Below are 15,248 nucleotides of genomic sequence, written 5' to 3'. Positions count from 1 at the left end.
CGTGGTCCTGATCCAGGTCTACGAGGGTGAGCGATCTCTGACCAAGGACAACAACCTTCTTGGCAAGTTCGAGCTTAGTGGCATCCCCCCCTCGCCTCGTGGTGTCCCCCAGATTGAGGTCTCCTTTGAGCTTGACGCCAACGGTATCCTCAAGGTCTCAGCTCACGACAAGGGCACTGGCAAGCAGGAGTCCATCACCATTACCAACGATAAGGGCCGTCTTACCCAGGAGGAAATCGACCGCATGGTTGCTGAGGCTGAGAAGTACGCCGAGGAGGACAAGGCTACCCGTGAGCGCGTTGAAGCTCGCAACAGTCTCGAAACCTACGCTTTCAGCCTCAAGAACCAGGTCAACGATGCCGAGGGTCTTGGTGGCAAGATTGACGAGGAGGACAAGGAAACTGTAAGTTCATGCTCCAAAGTGATGACTGCCGTCATCAGCAGCAGCAGTTGGCTAATACTGGAGCTTAGATTCTCGACGCCGTTAAGGAGGCTACTGAGTGGCTCGACGAGCACGGTTCTGACGCTTCCGCTGAGGACTTCGAGGAGCAGAAGGAGAAGCTGTCTAACGTGGCTTATCCTATCACCTCCAAGCTGTACGGTGGTGATGCTCCTGGCAGCCAGGAGGAAGAATCTGATTTCCACGACGAACTGTAATTGTATAGATGCCGTCACTTAATGGGTGTAACAGGATAAGATAGCTCTGGTCTGGTTCTTTTGCGTGGAGTATGGGCATTATGGCATGTTAGGTTTAATCTTGCCCGCAGCGTAAAGTAGACGTATTAACTGAGCTTTTACAGCGCAACTTTTCTGGCATGGGTGTGCGTGTGTGCGTGATTTCTGTCTCCTAGATGGTGAGGCAATACTTCCACTCCCCTGGCTTGAGGGCTGATGGGGGGGGGGGTCGCGATGCACTTAAAAGTCGGAACGCGCAGCTCCAGGGCAAACAGCATCCATTGTGTGGTTAGAGCTTTCGTTGCTTGTGTATGGGCAGTAAACTGGCAAGTACTACTCATTTACATATGAGTGTGCATTGCGCAGTCGCACCGCACCGGTGCTGCAATGCGGCCAATGTTTCCCCCCTCTATTGTTCTTTTATCACCAACATATTGATTTTCAAGGTTGTTTTGAACTTTTCGTCTCCCTCACCCGAGATACGAAACCTTGTTCCACTTCTCTCCTACACCACGACAACCCGACAGCCAGGTTCACGTTCACAATGGGCGGCACGGCAGGGACCGAGTTCCTGGGCTCAATGCAAAATGTGTTTGAGGAGGCTCAGGGACAGGGCTTCACTGCGCTAACGGATTTCCGCAAGTTGACAGGCAGCATACTCAAGTTTCTTCCGGGCCTGCAGAAAGATGACGGGTGCCAGAGCCCGTGCCAGCTGTCCGATTCGCTTGCCAGATGGTCGCAATGTCAGAACGCACGTGGCATTGCCTCCGACAGGCCTGAATCTCAACAGAGAAACGAACAGGAGATTGCGGGAGGCACACTCCTCCAACGAGTTTTGCGGTATTTTGCTCTCACAAGTACACGAACAACTACATGCCAAACGATCAGATTCGGGCAAGGGAGGAAAGAACATGACAACGTCTGCCGCTTCTCGGAGGCCAATTTCGAAAAAGAAGAGAACATTGACGCGTTCACCGGAGCCAACACCGAATCCGCCATCAGCAAAGAAGGCACGCCGGCGTCGCAAAACAGTTCAGACACCGCCAGGATCTGGAAATGATGACCACAAGACTAGAGTGAGCGGTCCGACGGCGGGTGAAAGCGATGGAGATGTTTTGTCAACGACGCTGGCATCTGCAACTGACAGAGTGAAAGAGGCTGGCTCCAAACAAAGACCTGGGGCCGTTGTGACCAAGGCGCAAACGGGTGAGAAAGCGGAAAGGGCGACACATTCGCAGCCCACAAAGTCGCCGACAAAAACACCACGTCCCGCCAAATCCTGCGATGGCCTAGCAAACGCCGAAATGGTTGCCGCAGGGAACTACGGCCCTTTGACACCAGTCAAGCGGCTCAGAATTGTTATCCCGAAGAGAAAACGGGAGCTTGAGCAGCAGCAGCAACAGGCAGTTCCACCTGCAGTCACTTCACAAGACGATGACTCGTACTCCGATACCTCGAGTGACGAGAGGGGAACAATGTCAGATATTTCTGAAATATCGGACTGCGCGTTTCTAATGGACATGGACCCTTCCGAGGACCTGGCCCAAGAGAAGACAAAAGAGAGAAGCCTTCGAGTGGCAAAAAAGGTGAGCTACCTCAACTACAAGAGCCAAAGCCTCCAAGTAGTATGACTAACCAGACGCGGGACCAGAGTACACAACAAACACGCGAGAAGCCTGTCCAGTCGGCAAGCGGCGACTCAACTATTGAGAATGGTGCCGCATCTAAGCGACGGAATCTCATCCGTCGCGCCGAAAAATTGGCGCAAATATCTCCGCAGGATTCAGAGTTATGCGAACTCGGAGGGAATCCGAGGGGCAGATTTCAAGCAGCGACTCATGAGGCTTGTCGACATGGTATACTTGCCAGAGGAGCTGGATGCTATTGCGGCAAAAGAATAGGATAGGCTTTTACGCATTGCGGAGCTCTGCTCGGTCATTGCAGAGACTCTGGGCCCGGAAGACGAGGTTGTGGACTACGAGACGCGCAATCACTGGATCAAGGCGAAGAACTGAGGATATCAAAAGCCTGAAGAAGTTGTTCGAGGGTACAAACCTTCAACCCCCAACTGGGTATATGAGCGATGTCTAGCTGGGGAGTGTTTCTTTCTTTTATCAGTCGATTATGTTTGATTTGTAGAGCATGGTCGGCAGGGTGGGAAAATTATGTCGCTGAGCATCTGGCTCGCTTTACAAGGTTTCCCAGTTGAGTTGAGGCACATTGGAACGACAGGAACAGTAGCTAGATGAATGATGAACCGGGGCGAGACAAGCAAGGATTCAGCCGCGCGAGTAGCCAAGAAATAGCACAATCACAAAGAACGCAGCTGTCGATTGGACTTGATGTGGAAGCACATGACATGTAGCTGCCTGCAGACCCAAGCCGTAGCCGAAGACGCAAAAACTCATCATTACATAGACGGTCTTGCTTGGCGCCGGATATCAGGCCAACCAGGCCGCATGTTTTGCTCGCAAAAGGACACGCAAGGTTGGCACGGATATCTCTTCATCGTCTCAACAGGAAGTAATACCTCGGGCGCCGCTGGAAAACTCGCAACCCGACCAATAAACTCCCGCACCAGCAAGACCTTCCTTTTCCAGTCTCAGCAAGGCAACCCATCTCTGATGCTCAACCCGCCCACAAATCACACCATGAACGAAATCTGGGACATGCTGAGGGACGGCGGCGTCTTCATCAGCGAGACGGCGTGCGTGGGGGACGTGAATCCGCTGATGAGGTGGGTGGTGCTGCCGGCGATGCAGGCCGTGGGCAGGGCGCCGCGCGTGAATAAGTTCACGGGGGGGCCGAGTTGAAGAGGAGCATTCAGGAGGCGGGCCTTGATATTCTAGCCGACGAGGTGCATTCTTCGAAGGGGGATGACGGGAGGCCGTTTATCGTGGCGAGGAGGAAGTGATGCCTTTTTTTTTTGGTCTGTTGTGGGCATGATGCTCTCTGTTTAACCATTGGTTACATGACGAACGTGATTGTGCGAGTCAATACCTGCCCTATATTATAATATACAATGGCTAATTCATTCTGTGTCAACGTACTCCATCAATCTGAAAGGACATGTACCAACGTCGTCCCATATCCGGTCAAGTACCAAATTACTGCCTGAATTTTTTTTTAAACATCCTTTTCAACACCAACCAGCTTGGCGCTCAGCTCCCAGAGCCTATCCTCCGCTTGGACATCATACGCGTGAGGAGCCGCGCCGGGATCCAGAACTGACGGGTTGCCCTCCACATTGCCCGCAACACCACAGTTCGCAAGGTACTTTCCGCCCTTGCCCTCCCAGACCGGTGCCACGGCGGCCCAGACAGAAGTGGCAGCGCCCTGCGGAGGGCTCAACATCTGCGTGCCCACGCTCTCGTCGCTCTTCCACGATTCCTGCTGCTCGGCGGGCGTGTAGGCCTGCAGACCAGTCCAGATGCCGCCGGGGTGCAGGGAGAGGGCGTGGACGCCGCGGGACCCAAGCGCGCGGTCAATGTAGCTGGCGGTCCAGATATTGGCCGTCTTGGACTGTCCGTAGCCAAGCCAGGGGTCGTAGGAGTCGGGCTGGTCGAAGTTGTAGTTGTCAAAGTTGACGGGGGACATGCGGTGTCCGGAGGAGGAGACGTTGACGATGCGCGAGTTGAAGGCGGGCAGTCGAGCTGGAGATGAGCGTGGGGAGGAGGAGGCGGGTGAAGAGGTAGTGCGCGAGGTGGTTGACCGCGAACTGGCGCTCGAACCCGTCCTTGGTCTTGGTGTATGGGCATGCCATGATTCCTGGGCCTCTTGTCAGTGGTTCTGATGGATCTTGTGCCAAATGTCAAGGCGGGTGGGGAAACGCACCGGCATTGTTGATGAGGACATTCAGCTTGTTGCTCCTGCCGAGAAAGTCCTTGGCGGCTTTGCGGACGGAATCAAGGGAGTCCAGGTCCATCTCGACGGCTTCCAGCTTGCCTTTGCCCGAGGAGGTCTTGAGGACGTCCTCCTTTGTGGCAGCGGCCTTTTCGAGGCTCCGGGCCGTGAAGTAGACGTCTGCGCCGGTGCTGTGCATGGCCCGGACCGTCTCTACGCCAATGCCGGCCGTGCCGCCGGTGATGAGGACCACTCTGCCGGCCCATGTGCCCTTTGCACCGCTGTCCTCGACGACCTTGAGCGCGGTAGGGCGCTGGTCTCCCGGGCCGGATGGGTTGACGTAGAGGTCAGCGTAGGGGTTGAATGCGTCTGACATCTTGAGATTCTGGTGGGTTTTGCAGAAAAAGAAAAGCGTAAAGTTTGAGCCTGGTGGGCGATGGCTTGTAAGTGGGCTGGGTGCTGTTTGTCGCTGCGATCGAGGCTTGAGCGATGATGAGTTGTTTTCTCCCACTCACTTGGCAAACAGGTCGACCATGGCGCATATTTATATCTGTGTGCATAGTGGCAACAAGCCTGGGGGTTCTGCGTGTCTCATTGTTTAGAGTTTCTAAACTCCAAAGTGCAACTCTCTCCGGCACGGCGGACTTAACGCGGCGGAGCGGACATGTCCGCCTCGCACCCGTTCGAGGCCGCTCGAGGCCGCAGTCCGTCCCCGCCTGTGGGGCGGTGGGGCCCGCCTCCGTCGACGTCAACAGCAGCTGCTGAGTTGCAGCACTTCCCACGTCCTGATGGAATCCTGGATATCGGTAGACAAAGTCCTTTGAATCCCCCCATCCCTCCCACCTCTTCCCCTTTCCCCCCCTTTCAGACGAAGCCACGGCGTTGCGTCATGTCCGCCCGCTACGCGATACAGGCCTGTCGAGCCTGTCGGTATGTTTGTCCCACCCGACATGATGCGCTGGCTAATCTCCGAGTGCGACAGACGTTTGAAACGCAAGTGCTCTAGGGACATTCCATCATGTTCACTTGTAAGACGGCCCTCTCTGCTGAGTCTTCTTGCATGCCACTAATCCGGGCTTGAGTGTGTTCGGCTCAGCAAAAGATGCGAGTACCGCCCCGGTGATACTGGTACAGAGCCCGCGCCCGACACCGATCTCGCCTCAAGATTGCACGACTTGGAACAGCTCCTCCAAGGGAAAGGGCCCGGCGACCTGATGTCCCTGCCTTCTGATACAAAGGTCAACTCGTCATTCCCTGCAGCATTCTTCCTCGACCCAGATCACTATTCCAAATTTGGCCAATATGACCTCTCTTCTGAGCAATTGCCCTGGGTGGAAAAGGCCCACGTGCTCGTCCAGGATGACTGGCGACAGGTGTGCGAGCGCTTCCTTTCCACAATCTATACCTGGTTGCCGATGATTAGCAAGAAGCGCCTCTATTCCGAGTTGACGTCTTCTAATCCTGACACCAAGGCCGGCAATGCGCTGTTCCTGCTAAGCATGAAACTGTGCACCGGCAAGCCCCTCCAGTCTGCTGATGATTCCTCGTGTGCAGATAATGAGCTGTACAGTGCTGCGAGGCAATGCCTCTTCTGCGCAGAGTCGGGGGGATACGTGTCGTTGCGGTTGGTCCAGTCCCTCGTTCTCTTGGCGGTTTATGAAATGGGCCATGCCATCTATCCGGCGGCGTACTTGACGGTTGGCAGGGCGGCGAGGCTGGCCATGGTTATTGGGCTGCATAATACGAAGCTCGCAACGCAGCTGTTCGTCTTGCCGGACATGTGGAGTTTGAGGGAAGAACAGGGAAGGACGTGGTGGGCGATTTTCGTTCTCGACAAGTACGAAGTCTTGCCCCCAACCCTGTCACCATATGTGTAAGAGAACAGACATCTGGACATCTGGTATGCTGACGACGAATCTTTTAGGCTTGTCAGTCTTGGATCGCCCGGCTTGCCGTTCGCAACGCCCGACCCATCTGTCGACGCACCTCCTGCCTTCCAACGACCGAGACTGGAACAACGGCGTGATCAGCATAAACGAACCTGTACTCGCACAGTCGTTCCACGCTGCCAATTCCATCGGAAGGTTTGCAAGGACATGCCAGGCAGCTCATGTGCTGGGCAAGACCATGGTCCACATCAATCGCTGCAAGATGGCCATCACTGACGTTACAGAAGTTCTTTCGGAGGCGTTGCATCTTCACAAAGCGCTTGTGGCGTTGGACACCAGTCTCGGCGGCCCGTCCGACTCTTTTCAAGGAGAGGGGTATCCCAGTCCCGATTCTTCTGACGTGGAGGACATGAATTACACTGCCTTGTCGATATGCTGCTCGGCCCGGTACTTGCTCTACACACAGTACGCATGTAACGAGAGCAACAGGTCCGCTGGCCAAGAGCGCATAGCACTAGAGGCGGAAGCGCAGCAGCTGTCTATACAAGGCATGGAGCATCTCAGCGGTGTTTTGGTGCCACGGATAGCACGGCACATGGAGCACATGGTTGCTTCGCCGGCAGTGAGGCCGAGTGTGAGTTTTGTACCCGGGCACAGCATGTATTATTCTGCCATTGAGTGTGCGTGCTTTTACAAGGAGTTTGATAATCGGACCATGCTGGATGGCATCAAGCAGATTGTCCAAGGGTTCAGAGCGTTGCAGACGGAGTGGAGGGTTGGAGGTACGTTTCCTTGCTCCATGATACTTTTGGGTATGTAATTGCTGACTTGAGAGTAGCGGAATATTTGGCCCTCTTGGACAAGGAGCATGTGCTCGAGTTGCTTGAGTCAGAATGCCAAGATACGCAGCGGGGGACGTGCATCAATGTGCAGAGTAGGCGATTTGGCAATGGTTGCGTAAAGGCGTGAGATATACTGTGGTGTTGTGGTTACTTCTGGTTGGGGTTGTACTCTCCGTGCCATATTGCACGTGACATGTACTCCGACACGATCGGAAAATGCTAACTCGAGGCGGGTAGAGATGTTGCGTCAATTGATGGCGCAAGACGAGGTTTGACTTTTTGCCGAAACGGGACGAGGGGCTAGAGCACTCGAGTTGACCGTATGACCCCGCTTCTCGCTGCTCCACTTGGTGATGTTTGATGATGCTTTGGGCCGTGTGGGCTCGCTAACCAGCACATGTCTGGTGCAGCTTGACCAGCCACCTGGAGCAGCCAGCGTGAGCCCAGGCACCCTGCAGGCGGGCAAGGACCAGTTGGCAAGTGCTGCCTGACGCCTTCCACTTGACTTTCCCGCCATCGCCATCGCCATCGCCATCACCTGCCTACTCCGTCTTTTATCTCCGTCTCCGTCTACCCTCGACAGCCATCATCCGCACACACATCGTCGCAATCCGCATCCGCCTGTGCACCTCTGTCTGGCCTCAGACTGCGCTGTCGCCGTTTTGCCCCCCTTTCGCCCTGCGCAGCTGAGAGCCACGCCGCTGCTTGACTGTCGAAATTTGCGCCTGCGGGCTGCCTGATGAACCGTTGATCCCGCAGTGCTTGGTGCCGCCGCAGGCACTCTGCAGACCACTCAATTCCCAACGAGCGCACGCACGCCGCCGACGACAACAACAACAACACCACCACTTGCATACTATCAGCCTGCTGCCGAGTCCTCGACCTGGCTCTGCACGGACTCCTAGACAGCTTTGTGTCTGCAACGCATAGCCGACTTGGCTGCAAACGCCGAGCAGGTTCGGTTCCCGCTGTTTGCATCCGAGGCCTCGAGGCATTAGCCGCGCCGCGTGCTGACAGCGGCAGTATCGCTGCCCCTACGGCCAAACCATTCATAATCGCATCAGCAACTCCATCCGCCCTTTCATTAACCTGTCGCTGCGACGGCGACTCCATCACGCAATGGCGTCCGACTTCCCCTACGTCAAAAAGATGACTCCCAAGGAGGGCTACGTCTTCCCCTCCCACCGGCTACAGCGCACATGCGACGCCGGTCGAGTGCCCCTCGTCCTGGTAGCTTGCGGGTCCTGTGAGTACCACCACAATGCTCATCATGTGCGGGCAAATATGAGGAACGAGGGGGAAAAAAAAGAGAGAGAAATACCAAACTGACAATTCAATCCCCCCTCCCAGTTTCTCCAATTACCTTTCTACATTTGCGCATGTTTCCCATGGCGCGGGACCATGCACGCAATGAGGGTGAGCAGGCACTCGGCATTTTCTTCTATCTCTGCAATGACGTCGACGGGCATACGGACAGCACGGTATTGACATGGCTAATTCATGCGGCATGACAGGATTCGAAGTTATTGGAGGCTACCTCTCCCCCGTGTCCGACGCCTATAAGAAGAAGGGTCTAGCACCCGCACATCACCGAATTCGAATGTGCGAAATCGCCGCCGAAAATACCTCCAAATGGCTCATGGTTGATCCCTGGGAGGCCGTGAGTCCGACTTATATTCCCACTGCCCGCGTCTTGGATCATTTCGACTACGAGATCAATCATGTCATGGGAGGCGTTGAGTGCTCTGACGGCACTCGTAAGCCAGCCAAAATCGTCTTGCTGGCCGGCGCCGATTTAATCCAGACCATTAGCACCCCGGACATCTGGGATGCCCAGGATGTGGACCATATTCTGGGTAACTTTGGCGTCTTTGTCCTGGAACGAACAGGGACCGAACTTGACTCGGCTCTGGCGGCTCTGAAGCCTTGGGAGAAGAATATCCACGTCATTCGACAGGTAAATTTTGACTCCGCCATGACGGTTGCGCTGGTGCTGACAGAATGCCTGTAGGTTGTGACAAACGACATTTCAAGTACAAAAGTCCGACTTTTACTGAAGCGAGATATGAGTATCGATTATTTGTATGTGGGCTCTACCGGAACCGTCTCACCTTGTATTTCCGGCCGCCGTTGAGGTTACTGACCTGGTACAGAATTCCGGACAATGTCATTAATTATATTTACGAACATAATCTGTATCGCGAGCTGGACCTTGCCGCTGGCAGCAAGGGGAAGGAGAAGGCAGATGTGAGTGCCGGACCTAGCTCTAGCTGACGGACTGCGGCGACGGTCGGGACGGCTTGCGTACTAGATGGAAGGCCTTGATCGTCGAATTACTGTCTGCTAAGTTGATGATTGATGGAGGGTTTCTGTTTGTTTGGTCTTGCACATTTGTCTAGGGGCGTTTTGTCTTGAATCCTACTTTGCGTGGTGTGCCCAGTCAGTTACGAACTGAGGCGGATATTGGGAGGAGTCGTTTTTTCTCTCCTTGTTTTGTTGTTGTGCCGTGAGCGACTGCGAGCTCAGCGAGAAAGCGTCAGCATATGACATGAATGAAGGGAGAATAAAATGCAGCGCCGTGCAAGTGGCCTGCTGGGATCATTTTGGCCCAATACAACGGTGGGAAATGATGGGGAACGGGAGAAATTCAGAGAGCCGTGCAAGCAAAGCATGTAGGAGCGTGCCGTGGCTAGTGATGTCGTTGGCGACGGGTGGCGGATCCTGCTTTGGGTGTTTTCTGTATACACAAGCATTACAAGGAATAGAGTCTCGGGGCCGTGAGCTAGTATATCGCACTGAGCCCATTGCGCCGAGCTGAATCAGCTTCCTCGGTACCGAAGACAAACAACATGGCATCAATGATGGAATAAAAAAAAAACAGCCGGCGCATGTCTTGCCCGGTTTGACGCAGCACGTAATAACGTAATACACGGATCGCACACAAAAGTCCAGCTTGGCGACGGGCAGTCGGTGAGCAAAAGAGGCTTCCTCCAGGGACCACGGTTGGCGGTTGTTTTAGTTTTTCGATAGTTTGTCTCTTGCTTGTGCATGGGAGCAAAGAAGCCATGAGAGCATTTGAACATGGAAGCCACACCCGGCGGGCGCCCAAGCACAAAGGTCAACGTGCCTGGATGGCTGCCGTCTACAGGGCCACCGCGGGGAGCCACTGGGCTTGGGGCTTTTTGCCTCCCCACACCATTGAATTCAATCTTGAACCAAACAGGAGCGCCGCCTGGGACCTTGTCCAGCTTGGAGCGTTCGCCAAGACCTGCGGCCTCTGACATCAGTCGTCAGCTACCACCCAGACAACGGCATGTAGCCGTCCAACGTCTCGTGCGGACATGGGGCCATTGGGCACAGGAGAAGAGCAGAAGCTGGAGAGCACCATGCATACATACATGGTCGCTAGTGTGGTCCTTGGCCGCCGTGGTCCAAGTACCGGGCTGGGAAGGGCAGATAAAAGGGACGCGGGACCCTGATCCTTCTTCTTCCTGTCTAAGCCCGAATCACCTTGTCTCATGCTCCTGTAGGCGGGACAATGAAGTCGTTTACTTGTGTCGCGGCCGTCCTCGGCGCCGCAAGTGCCGTCGCGGCCGTCACCATAGCCGAAATCAACGGCAACCGGTTCCTGTCGCCGTTCAAGGACAAGAACGTCACGGGGGTGACGGGCCTGGTGACGGCTGTTGCGTCCAACGGCATCTACTTGCGCTCGACGGAGCCGGATGGCGACCCGGCCACGTCCGAGGGCTTGTTCGTCTTTGGCAGCGCCGTTGGGAAGCAGGTCCGGACGGGGGATGTCATTACCCTCAACGGACTGGTCCAGGAGTATCGGTATGGCTTTCGTTTCGTTTCGTCTTCTTCATCTTCTCATCTTCCCTAAAAATAAAACCGACATGGAAACGCGCAACTGACTTCCTCTGCAGCTCCAACAACAACTACATCTACCTCACAGAACTTACCAAGCCTGCCAACGTCGTTGTCATCTCATCCGGCAACCAGGTCAAGCCGCTCGTTGTCGGCGTCGACACCCTGCAGCCTCCCAACAAGGAGTATTCTAGTCTTGACAAGGGCGGCGTCTTTGGCGTCCCTAATGCCGTCACTACCATCACCACCTCCAACCCCGTGCTGGACCCTACGGCCTATGGCTTGGACTTTTGGGAGAGTCTGGTCGGCGAGCTGGTCACCATCAAGAACGCCCATCTTGTCAGTCGGCCGAACCAGTATGGCGACGTGTGGGTGAGAGGGAACTGGACTGTGACGGGAATCAACGGCCACGGCGGCCTGACTATGCTCGACCGAGGTGAGTCCTTTTATTCTTCACCTTGGTGCGCTCCTCCTCGCGTGAAAAAAACCACGACAACAGCAATGGGACGTGGCGCTGAAACAACCATGTAGATGCCAACCCGGAAGCCATCGTCGTTGGAACCCCCCTCGACGGCTCCAAGAACCCGACCGACACCAAGATGGGCGACTACATAGGCGACGTCACGGGCGTCGTCTACAACGCCTTCGGCACATACCGCGTGCTCCCGCTGACCGCCGTCGAAACCATCACGCCCTCGTCGCCAGACTACCCTGCCACGTCGCTCACCAGCAGCGCCCACTGCAGCGGCCTCACCGTCGCCGACTACAACGCCGAGAACCTGGCGCCCAACTCGACGCACCTCCCCAGCGTCGTCTCCCAGATCGTCACCAAGCTGCGCACCCCGGACCTCATCTTCCTCCAGGAGGTCCAGGACAACTCGGGCCCCGTCGACGACGGCGTCACCTCGGCCAACCTCACCCTGTCGACCCTGACGCAGGGCATCGAGAAGACCTCGGGCGTCAGGTACGACTTCGTCCGAGGTAGCCCCCGTGGACGGCCAAGATGGCGGCCAGCCGGGCGGCAACATTCGCTGCGCCTACCTGTACCGCCCAGACACCGTCGAGCTGTACAAGCCCAACCCCGGAGGCAGCAACGACGAGAATGCCGTAGTCGACGGCCCGTCCATCAAGTACAACCCCGGCCGCATCGGACAGTCCGACGCCAACTTCGAGGCCACCCGGAAGCCGCTCGTGGCCATGTGGAAGCCCGCCAAGCGTCCCGACAAGGTCTTCTTCACCATCAACGTCCACTTCAGCAGCAAGGGCGGCTCGACCGGCTTGCATGGTGACCCGCGTCCCCCCGTCAATAAGGGCGTGGAGAAGAGAACCGGACAAATGGAACTAACTGCCGTGAGTCTTTACCATACATATATATGCTCATGTACTTGCCCTTTTTGGGGTTTCCCTTGGGCATGGACTGATGGCCTCACGCTCTTTTTCTTAGAACTTCATCGCCCAGATCCTCGCCCGAGACCCCAAGGCTCGCATCATCACCGCTGGCGACTTCAACGAGTTTACGCAAGTCCAGCCCGTTGCGACGTTTGCCTCCAAGTCCGGCCTGCTTGACGCCGATGAGGCCGCTGGTCTTGCCGAGGTCGAGCGCTACACGTACCTGTTTGACCAGAACAGCGAGGCCCTGGACCACATGTACATCAGCAAGGGGCTGGCCAGGCATGCCCAGGTCGAGCACCTGCACCTGAACACTTGGCAGAACTATGATGGCCAGACGAGTGACCACGACCCGAGCGTGGCCAAGTTGAACTTTTGCGCGTGATGGATGCTCGAGCTGCAGCTGTCGGTGTCCATGTAGATTAGCCTCGTGAGGTCTGGAGGCAACCCTGAAGCTTTTATGTCATGGCGCGGAGGGTGATGGGATATCATGAAAATAGGCAAGAGTCGGGTAGTATTCCCCGGTCTCTGCCCTCTTCTGCGCAGGGCTTATAAACGAAGAGCAATAAATTACTCAGTAGCAGCGACCAATACTTATTCAGCCCTCCAGTTCCTGGGCTTCCCTGGTGATTGACGCTTTTTATGCATGGACGCTCACAGCTCACGGGCTAAGCATATTCACATGGCCGTATCCGGTTGAAATGCCCAATGAATTCCCGCAGCTGCTTCGGTTGCCTCCTTTCGCACTGGTCAAACTGTACATGCGTATCTTCCCTCGGTGCTGCGTGCCCTCGCATGGGTTTTGGCGGGTGGGATTTCTCATTGATGCCGAACACAGCATGAGAAGCATTGATCCAACTATTTGCCCTCTTGCAGCAGAGACATGCATGCAGCGTCGCCAACAAGAAGCCCTTTTTCTTAAAAAAAAAAAGAAAAAAAGGTTCTAGGCAAATTGTCAGCATGCATCGCACGAGGGTGTCTGATCAAGCATCACCAAATCTTCACACATGGCAGTCCAAGGGGCGAGACTGCCGCCACATCGTCGATACCTATTGACTCTGTCTCTGCCCCGTACTCAAGCGACAGTTTCACAGCATCAACATACATGAACATCGGGAACATCAGGTCACTGCCGTGGACGCCATTAGTGCCCATCATATCTCATCCTGGCATCTAGCTGACCGCCATGGTGCCGAGAAAGGCATAGCTGCAAGTTGGCGACAACCCCGACACGGCATTTCAGAGTTGTACATCTTCGGCGTCCTTCAGTGCAGGTGAGGGGACAATTTGACCCAAGTACTCCGTATTGTGTCGCGTGTTGCACGGGCGGAAAGACAAAATGCAAGCCCTTTGGGAAGCTGATCGGACGTTTGGACGAATGAGAAGACATCCAAAGGAAGACGTCCTCATTGGGTTGTGTATTTAGCTGGAGGATGTTTGCTCCAGACCAAGATATGATACGTTGGCAAGAATCAGGGCTGAGCATGGTACGCGAGCCATGGTCACTGGGAGATACTAATTAGAAACTCTTGTCCGAATTCTCCGACACCTGAGAGTTGGGCAAGACATGCAGCCCGTCACATCTGGTCTCATATTATCTTGAGCTTTCTGTAAATGTTCCTGCTACTTGTGATGAAGAGGGGGGATGGTGTGCCCAGGGGGTTGTCAGCTGTCGATGGACTTATATGGGGGATATGTTGGAATGTTTCGTCCCACGATTGTCCTGTCCTCTCGAGAAACTTGATCCCTGCTCTCTCTCCCTGTATCCGAGCTTCGAGGCTTCCTTTGCTTTCGTTTCTTATTCTAGGCAGAAACAGAAGCAAGCAAAGACTTCCATCTTCACGAATCCCGTACCGGCAAAGTGCTCAGAAGCGCATCCCGCTGGGTTCTGGCCAAAGCCCTCCCCAATCTCGATCACGAAGAGAAGGGTTTCCCTCCCGTGTCACGCCGAGCAACCTTCGAGTCTACCGCCAGCGCAAACAGACCCCTCACCATCATCACGACCGACGAAAACGCCCTCGTGCCTCATCGAGACAAACTGCTCGTCTTCCGCTCCCTCACGGGCATCGACACCGTGCCCACAGTTTCCAACGACGGCCATGCCGAACGTGCCGCACCCAACTTGGGCATCTACCCTCGTGTTATCAAGGCCGAGAGAAAAGCAGCCCGCGGTTTCAAAGTGTACAACACCATCGTCAACGTTTGCCTCGGCACGCAAATCGTTGTTGCGGCGTCGCTAACGGCTCTCGGTGCCGCCGACGGTTCTCGAGTCGCCGTCACTGCCTTTGGGGCCATTAATACCATTATTGCCGGGTTTCTGACGTATCTGAAGGGATCGGGCATGCCGCAGCGTTTGAAGTTTATCCAGGATGAGTTCAAAGCCGTGCGGGAGCACATCGAACAGCGTGAGCGGGAGTTTTGTCTGGCTGATTGTCCGCTGGACCCCATTGCTGAGGCGGCCATCATTGATGAGATGTATCAGGAGGCAAAGCAGGATTTGGAGGGGAAGAATAAGTCATCTGGGGGGAAGCAGGCGGAGAAAAGTGAGCGTAGAAAGGAGCCGGGGACGATAGCATCGTCGCTGGGGCAGAGATTGTCCAAGCTGTCCGAGTCGACTGGTTCGATCAAAGTGCCGGGTTTGGAAAAGATTTGATCTGATGATGTCACTGAGCTTCGTAATTTTAATCGGCTTGCTGGCTGATACCGCTTGATGAATTAAGAAAAATGCGTAATGGAACGTTTTCGA

General features: G+C 55.2%; 10 protein-coding genes across 10 annotated transcripts; 9 read left to right on the top strand and 1 right to left on the bottom strand.

Moving 5' to 3' along the window:
- Positions 1 to 244: 244 nt before the first annotated feature.
- On the top strand, positions 245 to 657 carry KAR2_1 (ATPase with role in protein import into the ER; the record flags this gene model as incomplete). The annotated part of the gene is made up of 2 exons (XM_007810810.2): positions 245 to 403; positions 472 to 657. 2 exons carry the CDS (start codon positions 245 to 247, stop codon positions 655 to 657), a joined length of 345 nt encoding a protein of 114 aa, XP_007809001.2.
- Positions 658 to 1,219: 562 nt separating this feature from the next.
- J3458_000535 (uncharacterized protein) lies at positions 1,220 to 1,735 on the top strand (the record flags this gene model as incomplete). The annotated part of the gene is made up of 1 exon (XM_007810811.2): positions 1,220 to 1,735. The coding sequence occupies one exon, from the start codon at positions 1,220 to 1,222 to the stop codon at positions 1,733 to 1,735; it is 516 nt and encodes a 171-aa protein (XP_007809002.2).
- Positions 1,736 to 1,979: 244 nt separating this feature from the next.
- Positions 1,980 to 2,581, top strand: J3458_000534 (uncharacterized protein; the record flags this gene model as incomplete). Its single annotated transcript, XM_066116192.1, has 2 exons — positions 1,980 to 2,261; positions 2,327 to 2,581. 2 exons carry the CDS (start codon positions 1,980 to 1,982, stop codon positions 2,579 to 2,581), a joined length of 537 nt encoding a protein of 178 aa, XP_065978074.1.
- Positions 2,582 to 3,134: 553 nt separating this feature from the next.
- J3458_000533 (uncharacterized protein) lies at positions 3,135 to 3,488 on the top strand (the record flags this gene model as incomplete). The annotated part of the gene is made up of 1 exon (XM_066116191.1): positions 3,135 to 3,488. One exon carries the CDS (start codon positions 3,135 to 3,137, stop codon positions 3,486 to 3,488), a length of 354 nt encoding a protein of 117 aa, XP_065978073.1.
- Positions 3,489 to 3,801: 313 nt separating this feature from the next.
- J3458_000532 (uncharacterized protein) lies at positions 3,802 to 4,894 on the bottom strand (the record flags this gene model as incomplete). Its single annotated transcript, XM_066116190.1, has 3 exons — positions 3,802 to 4,233; positions 4,388 to 4,443; positions 4,510 to 4,894. 3 exons carry the CDS (start codon positions 4,892 to 4,894, stop codon positions 3,802 to 3,804), a joined length of 873 nt encoding a protein of 290 aa, XP_065978072.1.
- Positions 4,895 to 5,407: 513 nt separating this feature from the next.
- J3458_000531 (uncharacterized protein) lies at positions 5,408 to 6,395 on the top strand (the record flags this gene model as incomplete). Its single annotated transcript, XM_066116189.1, has 3 exons — positions 5,408 to 5,448; positions 5,501 to 5,546; positions 5,601 to 6,395. 3 exons carry the CDS (start codon positions 5,408 to 5,410, stop codon positions 6,393 to 6,395), a joined length of 882 nt encoding a protein of 293 aa, XP_065978071.1.
- Positions 6,396 to 6,645: 250 nt separating this feature from the next.
- Positions 6,646 to 7,376, top strand: J3458_000530 (uncharacterized protein; the record flags this gene model as incomplete). The annotated part of the gene is made up of 2 exons (XM_066116188.1): positions 6,646 to 7,189; positions 7,246 to 7,376. 2 exons carry the CDS (start codon positions 6,646 to 6,648, stop codon positions 7,374 to 7,376), a joined length of 675 nt encoding a protein of 224 aa, XP_065978070.1.
- Positions 7,377 to 8,328: 952 nt separating this feature from the next.
- NMA1_1 (Nicotinamide/nicotinic acid mononucleotide adenylyltransferase 1) lies at positions 8,329 to 10,275 on the top strand. The gene is made up of 5 exons (XM_066116187.1): positions 8,329 to 8,495; positions 8,600 to 8,665; positions 8,764 to 9,206; positions 9,261 to 9,331; positions 9,403 to 10,275. Exons 1-5 carry the CDS (start codon positions 8,369 to 8,371, stop codon positions 9,521 to 9,523), a joined length of 828 nt encoding a protein of 275 aa, XP_065978069.1. The 5' UTR covers positions 8,329 to 8,368; the 3' UTR covers positions 9,524 to 10,275.
- Positions 10,276 to 10,787: 512 nt separating this feature from the next.
- J3458_000528 (uncharacterized protein) lies at positions 10,788 to 12,402 on the top strand (the record flags this gene model as incomplete). The annotated part of the gene is made up of 3 exons (XM_007810815.2): positions 10,788 to 11,080; positions 11,173 to 11,549; positions 11,645 to 12,402. The coding sequence occupies 3 exons, from the start codon at positions 10,788 to 10,790 to the stop codon at positions 12,400 to 12,402; spliced, it is 1,428 nt and encodes a 475-aa protein (XP_007809006.2).
- Positions 12,403 to 14,134: 1,732 nt separating this feature from the next.
- J3458_000527 (uncharacterized protein) lies at positions 14,135 to 15,200 on the top strand (the record flags this gene model as incomplete). Its single annotated transcript, XM_066116186.1, has 2 exons — positions 14,135 to 14,150; positions 14,314 to 15,200. The coding sequence occupies 2 exons, from the start codon at positions 14,135 to 14,137 to the stop codon at positions 15,153 to 15,155; spliced, it is 858 nt and encodes a 285-aa protein (XP_065978068.1). The 3' UTR covers positions 15,156 to 15,200.
- Between the last annotated feature and the right edge of the window lie 48 nt (positions 15,201 to 15,248).

The sequence above is a fragment of the Metarhizium acridum genome (assembly GCF_019434415.1).
Source record: "Metarhizium acridum strain ARSEF 324 chromosome Unknown scaffold_1, whole genome shotgun sequence".
Classification (NCBI taxonomy): Eukaryota; Fungi; Ascomycota; class Sordariomycetes; order Hypocreales; family Clavicipitaceae; genus Metarhizium; species Metarhizium acridum.
Note: the sequence above shows the minus strand (reverse complement) of the source record. Positions and strands in the feature narration are given on the sequence as shown.